The sequence below is a fragment of the Zalophus californianus genome, chromosome 2, assembly GCF_009762305.2.
Source record: "Zalophus californianus isolate mZalCal1 chromosome 2, mZalCal1.pri.v2, whole genome shotgun sequence".
NCBI classification, from domain to species: domain Eukaryota; kingdom Metazoa; phylum Chordata; class Mammalia; order Carnivora; family Otariidae; genus Zalophus; species Zalophus californianus.
The window spans coordinates 716,383-736,911 of NC_045596.1; the positions used below are offsets into that span (position 1 = coordinate 716,383).

General features: G+C 57.3%; 1 protein-coding gene across 1 annotated transcript; it reads right to left on the reverse strand.

The window, feature by feature from the left end:
* Positions 1 to 1,806: 1,806 nt before the first annotated feature.
* NKX1-1 (NK1 homeobox 1) lies at positions 1,807 to 5,255 on the reverse strand. Its single transcript, XM_027599676.1, has 2 exons — positions 4,772 to 5,255; positions 1,807 to 2,666 (listed from the first exon to the last, which is right to left on the reverse strand). Exons 1-2 carry the CDS (start codon positions 5,253 to 5,255, stop codon positions 1,807 to 1,809), a joined length of 1,344 nt encoding a protein of 447 aa, XP_027455477.1.
* Between the last annotated feature and the right edge of the window lie 15,274 nt (positions 5,256 to 20,529).

Sequence of the window (20,529 nt, forward strand, 5' to 3'; positions counted from 1 at the left end):
GCTGCCGTCCCTGCTCCCAGGAGGTGGAGGCTCTAGCTTCTTGCTTGGCAGCCCCTCGAGCCCGGTTGGGCTAAGTGCGCAATAATGCTGGTGATTTGACTTTAGGCCAAGAGCCCTCTGGAACTTTCTGGAGCCCTGGGTCTTCTGTCAGCTGCCTATAGCCTGGATGCCCAGGCCTCGGTGGTGGGACCAGGGGTGTCCCCATCCCTCCACCCTCCCCTGTTAGATTCAGCAGACTTGAGTTCTGCCAGCGGGAGAGCCCCCCTCGTGGGGCTGACAACGTCAGCAGGGTTACTTAGCAGAAAATGTCCTGGTGCCAGTGCCGTGCAGATGGAGAGCAGCGGGGCGGGGAGGACCGGATGTTCTGAAGCAGAGCAGCCTGCAGGAGGCCAGCCACAGCAGTGGGCAGGGTGGTCCCAGCGGCCTTTACCCCCAGCCCCACCCCAGCTGCCCGATGGGCTGGGGGCTGCCCCTCAGCGGCCCTTTACCCACTGGTGATGGGGAAGGCAAGCGGGGTGGCTCTCTCCACTCCTGCCCAGGCCAGTGCAGCCCCCCACCCTCGCAGGCCCTCTCGCTCCCCAACCTAGCCTCAGCCCTCCCCGGAGTGGATGCTGGCGGGCTACCTAGTGCCCGGGACAAGGTCTGAGATCTCAGCCGGCTCCTCACACATGGGGGGGATGCACGCCTAGAGAAGACGTGTTCCCAAGTGCAGCCAGCTCCTTCTGCGGCGCAGGGCTCGGCGCACACCAGCCGCAGGGCTGGGTGGGAGCACGGGCCCCACAGCGCCCGGCATCCTGCTACCCCTCTGAGCTCTTCCCAAGTCCAGGCGGTGCTGCTGTGGGGACCCCTCCCTCACCGTGTCCCCGGGCCTGTGTCCCCACAGCCTTGGCTCTCATGTCGGGCAGCCACCAGCTCAGCGCCGCCACCTCTCCCTTCCCGATGTTCCCAGGGCTCCAGGAACCCGTGTGGAGACCGCGCCCAGAGCGGGACCCGCGAGTCGTTGGAGAAGAGGTGGCCGCGCTGGGCTGGAGCGCTGGACTCGTGCGGGCCGGGCTTGCCTTCCAGCTCCGGCGCCCTTGGACAAGCCGCTGGAGCCTGGGGAGCCCCAGCTTCCCTCCTCTGGGAATCGATGGGAGCTCATCCCTGCCGGGCCTGGGGGGCGCATGTGCCCAACCGACCTGCCCCGGCCTGGTGCTCTGGGTGCGGGTTACAGGGGTAGGTGCCCAGGGGACAGTGCTGCTCCCAGCCCCGACCCTGTGCCCGGCTCTGCTCCGCCGGGCTTCCTCCCCCCTAAGAGCCCCCTAAGGCTACACAGAGGAGGAAGGGGGATGTCCCTGAAGCCATGGGGTCCCCCGGTGGGGGAAGGGGAGACGTGGGGACCGGAGACTCTTGGACAGCAGACAGTCGCTCAGCCCCAAGTGCGTGTGTGTTGGGGGGGGGGGGGAGCCCAGGCGCCACCGCACCGCAGAGTTTGGCCATGGGACACCCGGCCAGCGGGGAAACTGGGGCCTGAACCCAGCGCCCGGTCCAACAGCCCGAGGCGCCTCGGTAGTGATGAAGTAAGTCCCCACCGACTGGCGAGGGCAGCGCGGGAGCCTGAGGGACGCGGGTGCAGCCTCCTGCGGTTTATTGATTGAGTAAAGTTCAGCAAAGTGCTTCCGAGCGGGCCGAGCCCGGCCCTGACGCGTACAGTCATTTATAAATTTAAAACTCTTCTGTAGCAACCGGCTATATACAGAGTCCACGACCGAGGCCTTACAAAAGCCCGGGCGGCAGGCGCCTTCGGGTCCCAGTCCGCCGCCGCGCTCAGAGGTGCGGCGCGTAGAAGGCGGGCGCGCCGTAGGTCTGCGAGCCCAGCACGAAGGGCGACAGCACTGCCGGGCTCGACAGGAAGGGCAGCTGCGCGGCGCACACCAGGCCGCCGGGGCCGTGCGCCGGATACCCGGCGGGGCCGTGCATGGCGAGCGGCGCGCCCATGGGCGGCGACGGACTGAGCGGGCTGAGGCCGCCGGGCAGCCCAGCGCCCGGCCCCGCGCCCGGCCCCGCTGCCCCGCCGCCGCCGGTCGGCGCGCTCGTGTCGGCACCAGGGTTCTGCTTCTTCCACTTGGTGCGGCGGTTCTGGAACCAGATCTTCACCTGCGTCTCGGTGAGGCTCAGCGACAGCGCCAGGTTGAGGCGCTCGCACACCGACAGGTAGCGCGTCGCCTTGAACTTGTTCTCCAGCGCCACGAGCTGCTCGTAGGTGAAGGCGGTGCGCGCGCGCCGCGGCTTCCCGGACTTGGAGTCCGAGCCCGTGCGCTTCCGCTTGGGCTTCGTCGCCGCCGCCGCGCCCTGTGGGGTCGTCCCCGCGGCCCCCGGCGCCGCCGCCGCCGAGGCCCCAGGCGGGCCCGGGGCTCCAGGCGAGTTCCCGCGGGGGCCGGGGGCCGCAGCCTCATCCGCCGCGCCGGGGGCCGCCTCGGCCTCGGCCGCGCCCGGGCAGCCCGACCCGCGGGCCGCGAGGCCGCCGCCGCCGCCCCGCACCTCCTCCGCGCCGCGCGCAGTCCCCGCGTCGGGCGCCTCGTCGTCGTAGTCGGCGTCGGGAGCCTCGTCCGCGCTCGGGCTGCGGCCGCCGCCGCCGCTGTAGCCGCTGGCCTCGGCCTCGTCCGCCTTGTAGGGGTCGCCGGCGTCTGCGGGCGGGCGGGCGGGGAGGACACGACGTTAGGACGCGGCGCCCTGCCCTCCGCGCGCTCCTGCTCTCGGGCCGCCCCGCCCCGGGAAGCGCCCCCTCCCCCGCGCCGTCGCTTCTCCGCGGGACTGCCCTCCTGCCCTTTCTCTTGGCGTTTCGTCCCCTCCCCGCTTCCCTCCGCGCCCGCCCGCGTCTGCTCTCCGTCCCTGCCTCGGTGCCTCTGCCCGAGCCGGGCCGGCCGGGGCCGCGCGCGGGGCTTACGGCGGAGGGAAAGCTCCGATCGATCCGCGGGGCAGATACGAACTTAATTAAACTCATTTTGTGTAATGTTCAAACTAGTTAACGGCCATTTAATTTATTTCGGCGTATATTACCCTCCAATTACGGAAAGGCGTGGGCCAGACAATTACTGGGCATTTTAGAGCCGACGAGCCAGAGGCCAGGGGTGGGGAGGGAGCCGGCCGCCGGGAGGGAACTTCTGGGGACCAAACCCGGCCGCCCATTTCCACCTCAAGCCTCCGGGCCCTGGAACTGGGCAGCCCTCCGCCCCTCCGCTGAAAGCCCGGCCGGTCCGGGTCCTGACCAGGGGGTCCTGGCCTGGGCGGTGGGGGTCCTGAGCAGTCCTAACTCGGGGGGTGGGGGTGGTGTCCCCGCTAGGTCCAGTCGGCGCAGAAGCTCCAGTCCTCCAAGCAGAGGCCCCTGAGGTGGCTGCATTTCGAGTGTGGAAAATTTGGAAGACAAGAGTCTGTCCTGGGCAGGGCCTGGGAGGGCATCTATGCAGACTGAACCCCACAGGTGGTGGTGCAGCCATGAGGAAAAGCCAGGGCAGGTGCTGTACGCAGCGCTACCCAGTCGGGCACCAAGACCCCGCTGCTGAGTCAGGTTGGCATCAAGAACCCGGAGAATAAATGTCAAACTGGGCGCTAGCAGACTTCCCCAGGGCAACTGCAGAGGTTGCATGGAAGTCAGGAGGGCAGGTGTGGGGGCGCGGGGGGGGGGGTGGTGGTGGCAGGGGGGCCCCACCCACACCCCTTAGCAGGAGCAGGCTGTCCCCTAGGGGACCCTGAGAGCACCTGGCCATCTAGTTTTACCTTGTCAGGGTAGTCTGAGGAGGAAGAGGACCTGACCAGGCTCCCCCCCCCAAACCAAGAGACAGGGCCTTTCGCTGGGATGGGCTCCCCATGCGGGTGGAGGCTCTGGGTGGAGACTTCCAGAACCCCGGCTAGGCCGAGAGCCCGAAGGGTTCCCCTCCAGCCAACCTGGGTTTGCTCTTCATCTAGACCACACCTGGATCAGGCGAGCTCAGGTACCCAGAGGCCCCTAGGCCCCAAGACAGCGGCCCCAGCCCTGTCCACCCTGAGCTCCCGTCCCTGCTCTGCAGAGGGGCTGGGAAGTTGGAGGGAGGAAGGGCCGGAGAGGGGGGCACCAAAAGCAATCAGGAGCCGGTCGAATGCAATTCTCGATCAATAGCGGCCCCTAATAAGTGTAATAGGTTTTAATCGAGTAATTATCCGAATTTTGACCCTATAATTTAGATGTTCGGGGGGAGTTTGCAAGGTGCTTGAAAGAGATATGCATGCTGCCGTAATGGGATATCGACCGGGCCGGGGGCGCGGGCCGCCCCATTACCGGCCGCTTTCCGCCGCTAAGCACATTTCCCCTTAACTGTAATCGAAGGGATTTAATTGTTTTTCCAGAGATAACCAGCGTTTTGTCACAATTAGTCTGATTTGTCCAAAAAAAAAAAAAAAAAAAAAGGAGGAGAAGGAGGAAAGGGGGAGGGAGGCCTCGGGCGGCGGTGGGGGCGGGGAGGTCACGGGCCCGCCGCCTCGCAGGTCCCCTCCTCCTCCGCACCAACTACCTTCCAAGGCCGGCCCTGCAGCCCCGCAGCCCTGGGACCCGCCCGGCGGAGCCATCCCGGGAGGCGCGGGGCGGCAGCGGCAGCGGCCCCGGAGTCCGGGTCGGACGGAGCCCCGCGCGCTGCGAACTTTGCACTGAGCCCTGGCACTCGGCTGGCCCCGCTCGCCGAGGGGCCCGGGAGCGTAAACGCATAGATGCGGCCCGTCGCCCGGCTCCCGCGACCGGAGCGGGCCGCGTCCTACTCACGCGGCGGCTCAGCTCCGGTGGCGGCTCCAGCTCCTCCGGCGGCGGCGAGGGCGCGGCGCTCCAGCTCCTCTGCGCGCGGCGGGCGTCCCGGGGCGGCGGGGGCCGGGGCGCACGGGGCCGGGGCGCACGGCGCGCACGCGGCGGGCGGCACGGGGCCCAGAAGCACACAGCGGCGTCTTCTGCTGTTGAACTTGTTGGGGTCCAGAATGTCCAGCACCGAGAAGGAGGTGGGGCGCGGCGGCGGGCCAGGCCGGGCAGCCCCGGCCCCTTCGGGCGCCGCGGGCACCGTGTCGCTGGCTGCGAGCGGCGGGGGTCCGGCCCGGGGGAAGGCGGGCAGCTCGGCGCGCCCGTCCATGGCGTCCCGGGCGGTGGCGGCGGCGGCGGTGGCGGCGGGCGTGGGCGGTGCGGGCCCCGAGGCGGGCCCGGGCGGCGGCGGCTGCAGCGCCGGGCTGTCCCCGGGAGCCGCCGGGCCGCTCGCGCTCATGCCGGCCTCCCGCCGCTCCGGCCGCTCGGGCCCCGCTGGCTACTGGGCTCCCATCCCCGGCGGCCCTGGCGCGGCCGCACGGTCTCGCGCAGGCGGCCGCGGCTCGGCTGGCTCTCGGCGCCGTGCCCCGCGCTCCGCCGCTGCTGCCCAGCGCTGCCTCCGCCGCCGCCTCAGGCGCCCGCCGCGCCCGGCCCGCGCATTTATGGCGGCCCCGCCGGCGGCGCCCACGCGCCCACACGCCGCACACACGTGCGCCCGCAGGCGGCCGCGGGGCTCCGCCGCCCTCGTTAGCGCGCGCGCCTAATTGGCTGCGAACGGTCCCGGGCGGAGGAGGCGGGCCCCGCGCGGGACACACGGACCGAGCCCCGGGCCCGACCGACAGACGCGCAGCCCGGAGCCCGAGTGCGGGCCGCAAGCCGCTGTCGCGGTCAGCGGCGCGTCGCTGCGCCTCCGCTGGTCCAGAAACGGTGCGCCTGCCTCCCGGGCGAAGGGGGAGGAGACAGCCCTGGCTTTTAAATAATTGCGGGATCAATCGGCGCAGGGGCCGCGGAGGCCCCGGGGCGCGCGGGCGGGCGAGCGCTAAGACTTGGCGGGGACATCCCGGCGCGGGACGCGGCGCCCAGGCGGCCTCTCCGCTGGCTCCGGGGCGCGCAGTCCTGCCACTCTGGCGGTCCCCGAGGCTCCGGCGTCTCTCAGCGGCTGGGGCGGGGGTGGGTCCTCGAGGGCAGACTCTGGGTGTCTTTCTCGCGTCTTCAGCCCCCCTCCCACGCGTTCCGTGGGCGTCGGTCCCGCCTCTCCCGGTCGCTCCTCTCGGGGTCTCCTCTAGCGTCTCTGGGTCTCCCTTGCTCAGGGTCTCTGTCCCTCCAGTCCTTTCTGCTCCCGCCCCCTTCGCGTCGTCAAACTAGGGCCTTGTGTCCCCGCGAGGGGCGGGGCCGGCAGCCCCTGGGTCAATCATTAGAAGTGGGATCGAAAATGAGGGAGGCTGGACGGCCCTCCCGCCCCCGCCCCCCAAAATGGGGACCGAAGAATCCTACAAACAGCAGGCGGCCTACATAAAAATCAATACCCTTCAAGTAAGGGGACACACCGGCAAACTCTTCCATCCCCACGCCCGGAGAAATAAGAAGCCCCTCGGGCCGGGTCTTTATTTGCGCATATTTATCTACAGCTGCGATGTTTGCACCGCAGGGCCCTGCGGCCCTCGGAAGTACCGGCCGGCGTCCGGCGTCCGAGGGTAAGACGGCCACTGCTCCTCGGCAGCGCCCTCCCCTCTTCCCGCCGCAGAGCCAGCGAGCGCTTGGGCCGCTGGTGGGACCCAGGTGGGGCCGGCGGTGGGAGCGCGCGTGCGAGGGTCTTCAGGACGTGAGGCTGAATGTGATGGGTGTGAGTGTGCGCGCGGGCGTGTGCACGAGCGGTGTGCGCGCCACCTCACACTGCGGTCCCCGGAGCCTGCTTCGCACACAAGGACGGGTCCTTTGCAATTACCGCGGGCAATGATCCTTTGGAAGCAGAAATTAAAAGTTGGGAGAAATAATGGGGGACCAATCGGCTGTAATTTGGGCCAAGCTCGGACATGCTGAGCCTCAGGGAGACTGGGGCTGGGGCGGGGGGGGGGGGGGGAGGCAAGGCCTTCCCGCTCCCATCCCCTCCCCTCCCCCGCATGCTGGTCCATCCCGAGATTCTAATCAGACCCACAACACTGTGTCCTTCCTTGCCAGGACTTGATTATTCTTTATCTTTAAATTATAAATCACCTCTGGGGGAAGGAGGGTGGATAATCTCTCATCACAGGGAGGTAATTATCTCCTTCCCGCCCCCACCTTCCTGGTGGGACTCTTAGGCTCTCTCTACCCCTCCCCCAGCTAAGTTTGAATATAGATGTGCACACCCCATTCACACGCGCGCGCGCACAAACACACACACACACACACACACACACTCATTCAGCAGCAGGCACCACATACAATCTCAGATTCATTCATGAGCACCTAGGAACACCATCTCAGGCCCATGATCCACAAATGCATTCACTACCCTGCAGTCATTCTCACCTGCGCCCACCAGCTCTGCGCTACTCTTGGTCCCCTCTTTAAGTCTTTCCATGAGGAGGGCACACAGAGCCCCTACCTACCCAGTCCCTGAACTGCCACTCTGCTCCCCTGAGGCACAGGATGAGGTGTCCTAGGGCAGGTCCCAAGTGCAAACCTTTGACTTGGCTCTGGGTGGTTGAGTTTCAGTGTGAGCTAGAGCATCACAACCCCCTCATGTGCATGCTCACACTCCATGCCCCACAGGGTCTACCTGTCTTCCACAGGTCACCTGCTGGGTGGGCAGGGGCTGGATGTGGGTCTGCTCTCACCTCCATTATGCACACCAGACACCTGCAGGTGAGGAAGAGAAATATGTACAACTTTCATTCAACACAAACACACATAACATTTTATATAATGTAGATGTAGTATAATGTATGGCATCACTAAAGCATATTAAATAGAATACAGTATGTTAAATATGATACGTAATAAGCATAATGAAATAACCTATTGTAATATACAACCAAACGTATTCACACACTCAGCATAGCAGGATGTGCTCCCTGCTGAGAGGTGGGGGTTGGCTCAGGGCTGAGTGCTACTTGGACAAAAAATGCTGTGACTGTCCAGGAATTTGGAGGTGCCAAGATTCTCCTCCTTGGTTCTCCTCTGCCCTGTGTTCCCTGCCCTGATCTGTCTAATGGGAGCTGCAGCAGTCAGAGTAATGAACTGCGGAGTCTGACCCAGGGGAGCAGAGGCAGGGAAATGGGGTGTGAGGGGAGGCCTCCAGTGCTACATAGGGGACCTTGGGTCATGTTCCCATCGAAGAGGGGGTGCTATGTGAGGACAGGGGTCAGGGAGATCATGGCATCCGCTCCTGCCCCACTCCTCCCCCATCTTTAAAAAACAACCCAAGTCATGGGGATGCACGGCACCCTTCCTACTCTCTCAGATACCCGGGAAGAACCCTCCCCTCCCCCCAACTTCAACTCAGAGCGTCCAGGGCTATAAAGACGTCCTTTCACTCCTAATCACAATTGATTGTCAATTAGGCCCTCATTTGTGCAATCTCTGCCCATCTGCCATATCGGGTTATCTCCAAGCCACCAGCTTCACTTGCGGGGCCCCAGGTGGGCACTGACAGGTGAAATCAGTGCCTGAGATAGGGATGCCTCTGCCTACCCAGTGGACAGGAGACACTCCTTCATTGCTAAGCCTCCACTCACTGCACATCAGCAGGACCAGATGGAGTCATTGGCAGGCTGGGGGAGGGGCTGCACCAAAGCAGGAACCAACATGGAACAAGTGTAGAAATCTGGGGGAGGGACTGGTGGTAAAAGATCTAAGAGGTGGCCCCGGGAAAAGTGGTGGGTGAGGGCTGAGATTATGCAGAAGAGGAAGGGGAGGTTTTTGAGGGAGAGGGATTGGGGAGAGTTAAGCACCCAGCCCTTTCAATCCATGGCCATAGCCTCTCCCCAACATCAGAGTTTTGGGAAGTTTGGGGTGCACAAGAGCAGGAGGGGCATTCCACCCTGCCACTAACTTATCACGTGTTTATGAACTCCCTCCTCAATGTTTTCTTCTGTCAGTAATGGGGGTTGGATTCTATGTGATCTTTAAGGTCCCTATACCTCCCCTTGTGAGTTGAATAACAACGTGATCACAGCCTTCATTGTACATGGGGGTGGGGGGCCTCCTTTCTCTTGCACCTGGAGAGCTTTATTGGACACGATGGAGGGGCAGCAATGTTCTGGGGTTTACAGGGCATGGATGGATAACCCCCACTTTGCATAATGTCTGCTTCATGCAAAGCACACCCCACCCCAGACTTTCCAGCGCCCCCCCAACATCACTGTGAAATATGCAGGGAAGAAATTATCACCCCCATCTACAAATTAGTGTTCTGAGTCTTTGAGTCCATCCTGGGTCCTGCTGATGACATAATGCTGTCTCTGATCAGGCTATCCTCCTGAACACCTGTGGGAAGGATGCAGGAGGTAGAGGCGGAGATGGAGAACAGAAGGCTTCTACTCTCCTTCCTTTTGCCTCTCCACCCGCTCCACTCCGTGGTAAACCCTTTTGCTCACCCAGAGTTTGGAAAACAAGAGGGGAACTTTCCAGTTTTCGGCTTCTTTACTCATCTTTTAAGATATGCTTCTTCTGGGGTCTCCTAACTTCTCGAGCAAGGGTACCGCACACTCAGAACACCAGAGAAGAGAGGAAATAGCCGCGGCACCAGGGGCATCTTCAGATCCACGGACGGCGCCGAAGCACGTCAGCACCATGGACAGCGCTCCCGACGGCCCTCCCCGGGCTGCGCTTGCGCCCGCGTTCAGCACCGCGGACAGCGCAAACAACCTCCAGGCGCCTTTGCTCTCCCTGATAATCAGGGAGAGCTTCTGTGCCCCGTCCTTGGCTTCTCCCCCAGACTCCGGGATACCCCAGAGGAGGAAGAGGGCGGCAGGTTGTGTATTGTGTGGCGTCCTGGCACAGTATATGCTGCGCTCCAGCCCATTAACCATGGCCAAGCCAGAACCATCCAAAAGGCCAGGGAGTTTTACAAGGTTTTCACTGCCTGGGTTTGAATGCTTCTCTTTGTAAGCTGCGTTGAGTTCAAAATGAAAAGCACGTAGCACTGGGTCTGGTTCATGGCAAGGGGTCGGTCAAATGCAAAGGTGAGGTTTAAACCCTTTAAACTTAAGACAAAAACAAAATCCCAGATCATCAAAACTGGGAGTGGCTCTCGGGCTGTGTGTGGAGAGCAGGGCACCCAACTCCCACGGCAGCACGGGAGAGGTGTTGTCCAGCTTCCTCTCTTGGCCTCGGAGGACATCCTAGCTCCAAAGGGTTTTCTGACCAGAGGGTAGGGCAGGTGTGAGGATTACCGCCTCACAGATGGGTGAACTGAGGATGAAGAGGATTGATCACGTGCTCAAGGTCATCCAGCCAGTATGTGGTGGAACTCTGATGTGAATGTTGGGTCTTACTGATGCCAGCATTCTTAATGTGCAAAGTGACAGATAATCAACAACCAGGTGCCAAAGAGAAGGCAGTCCATGTGGGGTGCCCAGAGGGGTCCTCTCTCTTCAGGATGCCCCTTGCGGCCCTTGGTCTTTCCAGCTGCTTTACCTGCCACTGGTCCATCTCACAGGGGTAACAAGGATGTCCTGGTTCAATCGTGCCCAGGATGGCAACCTTCCATCCCTCCCCCCTCCACAAAGTCCTGTCAGTACCCAGGGTTTGAAGGACAGTCATTCTCCCATCAGTAATCACCACCGTAGTCTGGGTTTCTATGGATTTTTTACCCAGTGGAATGCTCTAAGCCCCTCTGTTTGGAGGTGAAAGGCCTGAAGACCCCTTGTGAGTGGGGCATATGGGGATTCTCTGGGCACAGGGTGTCAGAGTTTCCTGCTGATGACCTCCTCCACTTCTCGCTGCCCCTGCCACAGCCTAGCCCCCTCTGGTCTATCCTCCATCATTCTAAAGCATAAATCAGATCACACTCCTCTTCCAGAAACACCTGAAGGCTGCCACGATCCAGGGCTGGCATCTGGGCTCTGCAGCCTGATATGAAGGACTTCCTGACTGGCTCCTATAGGCTGTCCTGCACAGTCCCTAAACCTGCACCCTGTGTCCAGAGCTCCTGAGCCCGATGGTCGATCTGCCATGTGCCTGCACCTGCAGTTCCCTCATTCAGCCGTGCCCTTGGCCACTTGTCCACATGCATCATTCCTACTTATCTTAGTGGGAGCACCACCTGGAAGCCATCTGATTTCCCCGGGGAAAAGGGAGGTGCCACCCTGAGTATCCCTCCACACCCTGAGCTTCACTCTGTCCTGTTTTCGCACATCATGGGACATTTATCCATCCACTTGTGGCTCTGGTTCCAGACTGTGGGCTCTTGGACGTTGTGCATGTGTCTCACTTAGCTCTCTGTCCCCCATCAAAGTAAAGGCAGAATCCAAAATGCAAAAGCATGTTTACACTGACAAGGGAAATTGGAAGGCCAAGTGCAGAGGGGGTGGGGCAAGCATTTCAGCCCACCCACTCTCCTTTCATCCCAGTAGTGGTCTGACTTCCTGCTCTAGCTCTCTGGCCCCTTTGAATAGGGAAATGGCCCTGGCTGGAGAGTCAGGGCCCTGGCCACCTTGGCTCTGTCTTCCACCACAGAGGGGTCTGGCACTGATCAATTTTCTCCTTGGTGTAGTGGATGCAGATGGTGTCCCGTCCAGATCCTGCCCAGATCCCCACTCAGATCCCTGCTTAGATCCTTTACTAGCCCCCCACCCAGATCCTTGTCCAGACCCCAGCCCCTGCTGCTAAGAGTGGAGGGGCTCAAGGTCACACCCATGAGCTACTCAGGAGAACTGTCCTTGGCTGATAGGAGACTCATTCCCAGAGACACCTGGGAGGACCCTGCCCTCCTTCAGGGGCAGACAGCGGTCAGGATGGATACTCCTGGGCTCCCCGTGGATCAGGCCGAGGCAGGACTTCAGCAGAAGGCATCCTTGCTCTGTCCTGTCCGTGCCTCCTGGATTTCTCCTGCCTCGGTAAATCCCAGGCGCCCGAATCTGTGCCTCTCACTCTGCCTGGGTCTCACTAGGTGTGGCAGGTTGGGATGGGGTAGAGACTGGCCCAGGAAGTCCCTGACCAAGGGAGGACTTGTTACCCCTGTGGTGCTGTGTGTCTCTGCGCACAGCTTAGTTCAGGGTGTGTCTGTGGACATTTACGGGAATGCTTCTTATCCCTCACACCCCTGCCCCCCCCAGCCCCACCCAACTGGAAAAACTCTGATTAGAGCAGAAATGTCATGGATTGGATAACTTAACCACAGTTTTTCTTTCCCTTCATCCCCTTACTCAGCCATGGCCTTCCAATGGGGAAAGTGTACTTCCCACCCACTGAAAGTATACTTTGGCCACACATGACCTGCACTGGGCAGAAGTGACCAAGGAGCCAGCTCTGAGCTCAGGCCTTAAGAGCATCTGTGTTTCTGCCCCTTGCAGCTTCCGCTGTCCTCTGTGAAGAGAACATGCTCCGGACACTCAGCTGGGACTAGGAATAAAGGTCTGGAGCCCACCCGAACCCCACCTGGTGAGCCCAGTCGGGGGCAGCCAATGGCAGCTGATCATGATCCACAAGCAGGTAATGGGTGACAATGGCCGTGGACCACTGAGAGCTTTGGGGCTGTTTGTTACACAGCAGTGTTGTAGCAGAAACCTGACTGATACAAGTGGGGCACCTTATCATCCATGACATGCTAGAGTTGAGAAGACGTGGCCTCAGCAGTCCCCACCCATTGTCTGTTCACGTACCATGTTACCTGGCTGTCTTCTATGTGTCCCACAGCTGACCTATTCTCTGCTCACCCGACCCACAGTCACAGGACTCTTTCCTGGACATCTCCACAGTCACCCAGTCTCAGGTACCATGTTTCTCCCCCACCCCACATCCCACGGGGGGCTCATTCCTTCATCCACCACACATTCAGCTACTCTCCATGGCACACCTCTGACGGGGTGGACCCTGTGGTGGGCGTGGGGGCAGAAATGAGCCAGATGGGCAGGTCTGCCATCAGGGAGGCTGGGCAGCTACCCAGTTAGCAGGGAGAGCTGGCCGTCACCGGCGGTCCTTCAGTTTCCCCCTAAGGCGCCCTGAGGGAGGGAGGGCAGTCATGAGGACGGGTGGGAAGGTTAGGCATGGAGGACATGGGCCTTCCCTAGTCGGAAGAGTGGACAGCGTCCAAGGAGGAAGAGGGGAGGCGGCACGGGGAACCCGATCAGGGTGCGAGGAGGGGTCCAGGCCAGGTACACAGAAGGTGTTCAACAAATGCATTCAGTGAAACTGTTCCTGCCCAGCATGCACGTGCCACAGTCACACCCGCGGTGTTCACTCAGGGTCGGGAGGGCAAGTGGTGGGGGGCGTTAGGTCGCGTAATGAGCTTAATTGAGGTTAATGCCTCTTGCACATCTCCCTGATTATTAAATTATCACACGCGTGAATCATAATTAGAAGTTTGAGTAACACTCCAAGGGAAGACTTGGAGGAGCGATTCTGGAATACCGCTGTCCCGGGCCTCCCGAGGGGATGCGGAGGAGTGGGGGAGGGGCAGGTGGGGGTGGGGTGAGGGTGGGGTGAGCGCGTGCCCGCGGGAGTATGCGCGTGCGCGGGATGGGGCTTGTGCGCCGGGCGGGGGGCGGCGTGAGCGCGGGCCCGGACCCGGATGGGCAGGATTGGGGGAGACTCCGGCCCGACCCCCCCCTCGAGGGGCCCGGCCCGCACTGGCCCCCCACTACCAAAGCCCTTCCCGTTGGGGGGTCATTTGTGTGTGCTGAGGGTCCCCCGCAGCCTGCCTGCTGTCAGCTGCCGTCCCTTCCCCGCAAGACGCGACGTGGCGACGGCGCTGCGGTTGAGGGCTCAGGGCCAGAGGGGCTCAGGGTTGTACTTTCCCTCTTCTCCCGAGGCCGCCCTGCTGACGCCTTTTGGAACTGCAACACCCCGGGGGCCCCCTCCCCAAGGTCACTTCCCGGGGTACCCCTCACTATTCTGAGCCTCTGGACCTGCCGGCACCCAGCCAGGAGGCCCTCAGTGCATGAATACATGCTGGTTGAGATGTGTGTCCGCGTCCTCCACACGCATGTGGCAGTGTGTCCATGCACACGTGTGGCTCTGCATGTGCCTGCTCCGTGCGTGTGTGTCCACGTGACTCCGTGTGTGTGTGTCCGTTCGTGCGCGTGGCTGTATGCGCCCTGTGCCCAGCGTGGGTCTGACTCCATCTCTGCAGCCCGAGTGCCCTGTGCCTGCGAGCGGGCCCCAGGGGTCGCCGGGGTGCTGCGGGCGGGAGCTGAGGCTCTCCAGCGGGTCAGGTCGTCGGAGTCCGGCGGGGCTGCAGCGCACGTGTGTCCTGTGGGAGCCTGATTCTCAGCCGCTCCGCCCTGCCCCCCCACAGCCTCCCCCTGCACAGCTCCGCCAGCAGCGGAGTCTCCGGGAAAGATGGGCTGGGGGGCGAAGCGGGCGGGGAGTCCAGGGTCCCCGGGGAGAGAGACAAATCAGTCGCCCCTCCCCTCCCCTTGAGAGCGGACTCTCGCCCTCCCGCCCTCCCTTTCTTTCTCTCTCGCTTTCCCCTTCGTCTTCTCTATTTATTTTCCTCTCTGTTGCTGAAACATATTGAAGGGGAGAAAAAGGGAACATTAAGATCCACTGTGAGCCGCGCGGCGGTTTAACGATTTCAAATGAGCCCCGGCTTGGGTGAGGACCTGACAATCCCCGTCAGGATGGCAGATGACGGCTAAAATTACCCCGGAATCAATATTCTCACCGGGTGTCCCGGGCTGATAAGCGCGGCCAAGACAATGTTGACTATTAAAGTCGACAGCTTGAGATATTACACTATTAGTTATGCTATTTTTAATAATCTATAATATTTGGGCTATAATTAATTAATTATACGGGTCAGATAATATCTAGGGCTGGAATGAGGTCTGAAGGACCTATTACGGTGGTAATGAGAAAGGAGAAATCTAATCTGGGGCCAGGTGCTGGGAGGCCTCGGCTGCAGGCTCCGGGCGCTGCCGCCTGCCCTGTTGGCCTTGTCCCCGCTGACGGCTCCCTCTGAGCCAGGAGTCTTTGGGGTCCCAGGCAGTGGGGCTGCTGTAGAGTGGGTCTCTGAATGGCCAGTGGGGTGCCCTGGTCCCGGCAGCTGCTTTCCCATCTTCTCTGCAGCAGGGGCCTGGAGCAGAGGGTTCCCCGAGTCACGATGTTCAGGGCACCGGTGCAGGGCTCACCTCATGCCCCTCCAGTGTCTTCTGGATGATACACAGAGAACAAAACCCAAGCCTGTGGCCGCGGTCAGAGAGGCTTCCACCTGCGTCCCCCCTTCTCGCTGGGCTCACCACACCCCTGCCAGCAGACTCCCTGCTCTATGCCCTGCGCCAAGCTCACTCCGGCCCCCGGGCCTCTGCACTGGCCATTCCCTGGCTCTGAAGGCCGGCTTCTCGCTGACACTCCGTTCTCTGCTCCAGCAGCACCCCCTAAAGGCCCTGGCTCAACTCTTCCCCCAAAAGGCTTGCTTTATTTATTTGCTGGTGGAACAGAGGACTGACAGATGCCGTTCTGCTGCTCCTGAGAGTGACCTTCGGTGAACCGTAGTCCGGAGTGAGCTCGGTAGGTGCCGGCGGGCTGCGATCTGCTCAGCAATCCGCCGCTTCCCCTCGTCCTTCGTGGGCTGCAGGAAGCCTTGCTCTTGGCAGTCAGCCCTGAGCAGGGCAGCCCCTTCCCTCACCGGGGTGCGCCACCAAAACCTCAGAAAGAGCTGGTTCTCAGGAGGCAGGCCCTGACACGGTGGGCCCTGGGAAACGTGGGGCCTGGTGCCCAGAAATGTCCTGGAAGCAGGGTCGGCAGTGGCTTGGAGCTGGTCATTGGCCCCTAGGCCTCTGCCTGGATGGCCCTGTTCCTACCCCCAATCCCTCATCAAGTGGCTGCCCACTGTACTGGGCGTGGGGTGGAGGTGCACTGTCTGCAGAAAATGTAGAGATCCCCGCTCCCTGGAGACAGACAGCCCCGGGCATTGTCAGCAGAGAAGCCCAGGCGGCCAGTGGGGGTGGGGGGAGGCGGGGGGTGGGGAGGCGGTCCGGGGGGGCGGTCACTGGGGCTGAAATGGGCAGGAGCCTGGTGTGTGGACTGGGAGGGGGCGGGAAGCCACGTGGCTCCTGCTTACCTGACCCAGCCCTGCTGTGGGGCCGTGGGAAGGATCCTGCTATCTCCGTGTTCTTAGACAATCTATATCTTTTCTGATGATAAAGGTAACGTGCACCCATGGAGACGAGCAAGGAGGCTGAAGCTGAAGCCTCTGTAATCCCGCCCCACAGCAAGAGCTCAGTGCACATCTTGCCTGTTTCCTTTTACCGTGTTTTCTGCTTTTTAAAGATGTGCACGTTGGCACTGTGTGTGCCCTTGGGTCTCCGCTTCTCCACCCCACGGTACGTCCCTGGTACCTCGTCCAGAGACCTGAGCTAATTATCACTCAGTTAGCTTCAGGTTACTCTAAACACGTTGTCGTGTGGATTGTTTAGATTTCCATCCCCTCTTTAGGAGGAAACAGACGCGAGTCCCTGGGTTAATGGGAAGGCACTGGATAAGTGACCCCAGCAACACATCATCTGGGGCCCGCAGATCCACGCACAAGGTGGGCAGGTCCTCTCTCGCTGGAACTTACTGGTAAGGATGCGAGTTTTCCTCAGTGAATATTGGTCATGTGTGTTTCTAATTTTTTGTGAACTGCCTTTGTCCCTTTTCCATTTGTTCAACTGTTGGCGTTGTTGTACTAGGTTTTTAAAAACCCTTTATTATAAAACATGTCCAACACAGGCAGAAATGCAGAGAGGAGCCCTGCCACTCGGGCTCAGCGGGCATCAGCGCGTCCCATGAGCCCATGTCCTCACGGCCACACTTCTCTTTCTGTGATGTTTTTAAGCACATCTCCACACACCAGGTCCCTTCACCTGCGAATATTTCAGTGGAGAAAAGGAGGTAAAAGGCATCTAGAGTGGAAAGGAAAAGCTCAGACTGTCCCTGCTATGTGCAGACAACATGAGATTCCACCTGGAGACCTGGGCGGACCTGCAGTGCATTCCCAGGACCAGTTGGGGAGGTAAGAGGATGCGACCTATAAAAGGCCAAATTCCTACGTACTAGCAACCAATAACTTGAAACTGAAATTAATTTTTTTTTTTTTTACAATATCTCCAGGTTCAGGAACTTCCTTCCTGATCCTAGTTTTCTGAGAGTTTTTATCATGAACACATGGTTTTATCAAATGTTTTCTCTGCATGTACAGAGTGCCCTGTGGTTTTGTCTGTCACTGTGGTGATTGGTGATTGGGGCTGATCCACTCTTGCATTCTGGGGATGAACCCCACTTGGTCACAATGTTTTTATTCTTTCTGTATGTTGCTGGATTCAACTTGCTAATATTTTACTGAAGATTTTGCAGAGATGTTCATGGTTCTGTAGCTTCTTATCTTGTCTTCTCCTGTCTCCTGTTGGGACTGGGGGATGCAGCCCTCATAAAATGGGCGAGAATTATCTCCTCTATTCTCTTGAAGAGATTATGAAGAGCTTTATTATTTTATTTTTATTTATTATTTTTTAAAAAGATTTTATTTATTTATCTGGCAGAGAGAGACACAGCGAGAGAGGGAGCACAAGCAGGGGGAGTGGGGGAGGGAGAAGCAGGCTTCCCGCAGAGCAGAGAGCCGGACGTGGGGCTGGATCCCAGGACCTTGGGATCATGACCTGAGCTGAAGGCAGACGCTTAACGACTGAGCCACCCAGGCGCCCCCCCCTTTTATTTTAATTTTTAACTATTTTGTAGAATTTGCTAGTGAAATCGCCTGAGTTTGGAGTTTTCTTCTTTGAAAGGCTATGAACTATGAACTCACTTGTTTTAGTAGACAGAGGGTATTCGAGTTGTGAGTTCTTCTTGGCTAAGTTTTAATAGTTTGTGGATTTCAGGAACTTGGTCCATCCATCCAGATTGCTGAATCGGAGTCTGTGTCCGTGGAGCAGACCCTATTCTTCCTTCTCATGTTCGTGGGTCCCCTAGCAATGACCTCTTCTTTACTCCTGCTATTGGTTATTTGTGTCTCGTCTCACTTCTTTGTCAGTCTGGCTGGAGGTTTATCATGCAATAGTCTTTTCCAAAGAACCAGTTCTTACTTCATTGATCTTACCTAAAATTTTTCTGTTTTTAATTTTACCGATTTAGGTTTCATCTTTCTTATTTCCTTTCTTCTGGTTGTTTTGGTTTTCTTCTGCTCTTCTTTCTCTGGTTTACTAAGGAGGAAGCTTGGATTCTTCTTTTTCCATATAAACATTTAATACTGTAAATTTCCCTCTAAGCCCTGTTTTAACTGCATCCCACAAATAATTTTGATACTGAAAACTTTCTTTTCCTTTAGTTCAAATGTTTTCCAGTTTCCCCTGAGGCGTGTTCTTGATCCATGAATTATTTACAAGTGCCTTAACTTCTGAGCCTCTGGGGTTTTCAAAACACCTTTCTATATTGATTTCTACTTTAATTCCATTGTAGTCAAGCATATACTTGGTGTATGTTGAATTCTTTTAAATCTGTTAGGTTGGTTTTATAACCCAGGATCTGATCTTTCTGGAGAATGTTCCATGCGCACTTGAAAAAGATGTGTATTCTGCTGTTGTTGGATGGAGTGTTCGGTAATGCCCTTTAGGAGCAGGTGGTTGTGGTGCTCAGTTCTACCTCCTTGCTGATTAGCGGCGTGTTCTGCTGACACAGAGGGAGACCGGTTGAGGTCACAGAGCCATCAATGTGAATTTGTTATTTCAACTTGCAGTTCTATCAGTTTTTGCTTCATGTATTGTGAAAGTCTGTTTGCTGAATGCACACTTAGGATTTTATATCTACTTGAAATTGATCCTTTTATGATTATGTGATGTCTCCATTTACTCCTGGCAATTTTCCTTCATCTGGTATTAGTATATATGTGCCCATAGAGTATATGAATAGAGCTCTCTTTTGATTAGTGTTTCCACAATCTATCCTTTTGCACCCTTTAACTTTTAATTTACCTATATAGTTATATTTAAAGTGGATTTGTATAGACAGCACGTTGGGTTTTTCTCAGTCCAGTGTAACGATCTCTGTCCTTTAATTGGTGGTTTTGACCATTGACATTTAATATAATTATTTATGTGTTTGGATTCAGGTCTAATACTGTACTGTTTTTGCCAGTTCATCTCATACCTCTTCTCTTTTCTCTTCCATGCCTTCTTTATGATTCTTCCCCTCTTTTTCTTTCTTTCTTTCTTTCTTTCTTTCTTTCTTTCTTTCTTTCTTTCTTTCTTTCTTTCGTTCTTTCTTTTCTTTCTTTCCCTCTCTCTCTCTTTCTTTCTAGTATTTCACTTTACTGGGTGGGTTTTTTTTTTTTTTTTACTATGTTTCCTTGTATAATTATGTTTTTAGCAATTGCTCTGGGGATTATAGTACAGACACTGAGCTTGTCACAGTCTGTTTCAAGTGAATATTTTGCCACTTCCAGTGGAATGCAGAAAACTTGGTCATCAAACCACCTTTATCCTCCCTTTTATAGTTGGGGTTGTCTCATTATTACATCTGCATACATGGAAAATTCCCCAGACCCTGTTATAACTTCTGTTTCAGCTTTCATGTATATGTTAAAGAAGTAAGAACTAAAACCAGCATTTCATGTAGAGATTTATGATTTCTTTCACTTTGTCCCTAAAGTTCTTTTCTGGTGCCATTTTCATTTTGCCTGGAGAACCCCTTTTAGAATTTCTTTTAGAGCAGGTCTGCTGGTGACAAATTCTCTTTGTTTCCCTTCATTGGAGAGTGTCTTTATTTTGCCTTAATTTCTGAAGGATTTTTGATAGATATAGAAGTTTTGATTGACAGTTCGTTTCTGTCAGTACTTTAAAAATGTTGTTCCTGGGGCACCTGGGGGCTCAGTCAGTTGAGCACTGGCCTCTTGGTCTCAGCTCAGATCTTGATCTCAGGGACATGAGTTTAAACCCCACATTGGGCTCCACACCCAGCATGGAGCTTACTTAAAAACAAAAACAAAAACAATGCATGAAAAAAAAATGTTGTTCCACCGGCTTCTTGTTTTCATGGTCTCTGATGAGAAATCCATAGTCTTTCCAGTCATTGTTTCCCTTGTATGTAATTTATCATTTTTTTAATGGCTGCTTTAAAGGTTTTTTTCACTGTCTTTGGTTTTCAATAGTTTGATTATATTTCTGGGCATGGATTTCTTTGAGTTTATCCTTTTTAGAGTTCACTGAGCTGCTTGAATCTATAAATTTACGTCTTTTATCAGATTTTGGAAGTTTGGGACCACGATTTCTTCAAGTATTTTTTTCTGCACTTCCTCCTTTCTTTCTGGGTCTCCATGTAGTGGCACATCTCAGGACTTCGTTCCTTTTTATTGCCCGATAATATTCCATTGTGTGGATACACCACACTTTGTTTATCCATTCATCTGTTGGCAGACATTTGAGTTGTTTCCATCTTTTGATATTATAAATAATGCTACGATGAACATCTGTGTACAAGTTTTATGTGGACAGATGTTTTCATTTCCCTTGGATATATATTTAGAAGTGAAGAAGTGCTGGATCATGCAGTAACTATGTTTAATAATTTGAGGAACTACCAAATTGTTTATGAAAATGACAGCATCATTTTACATT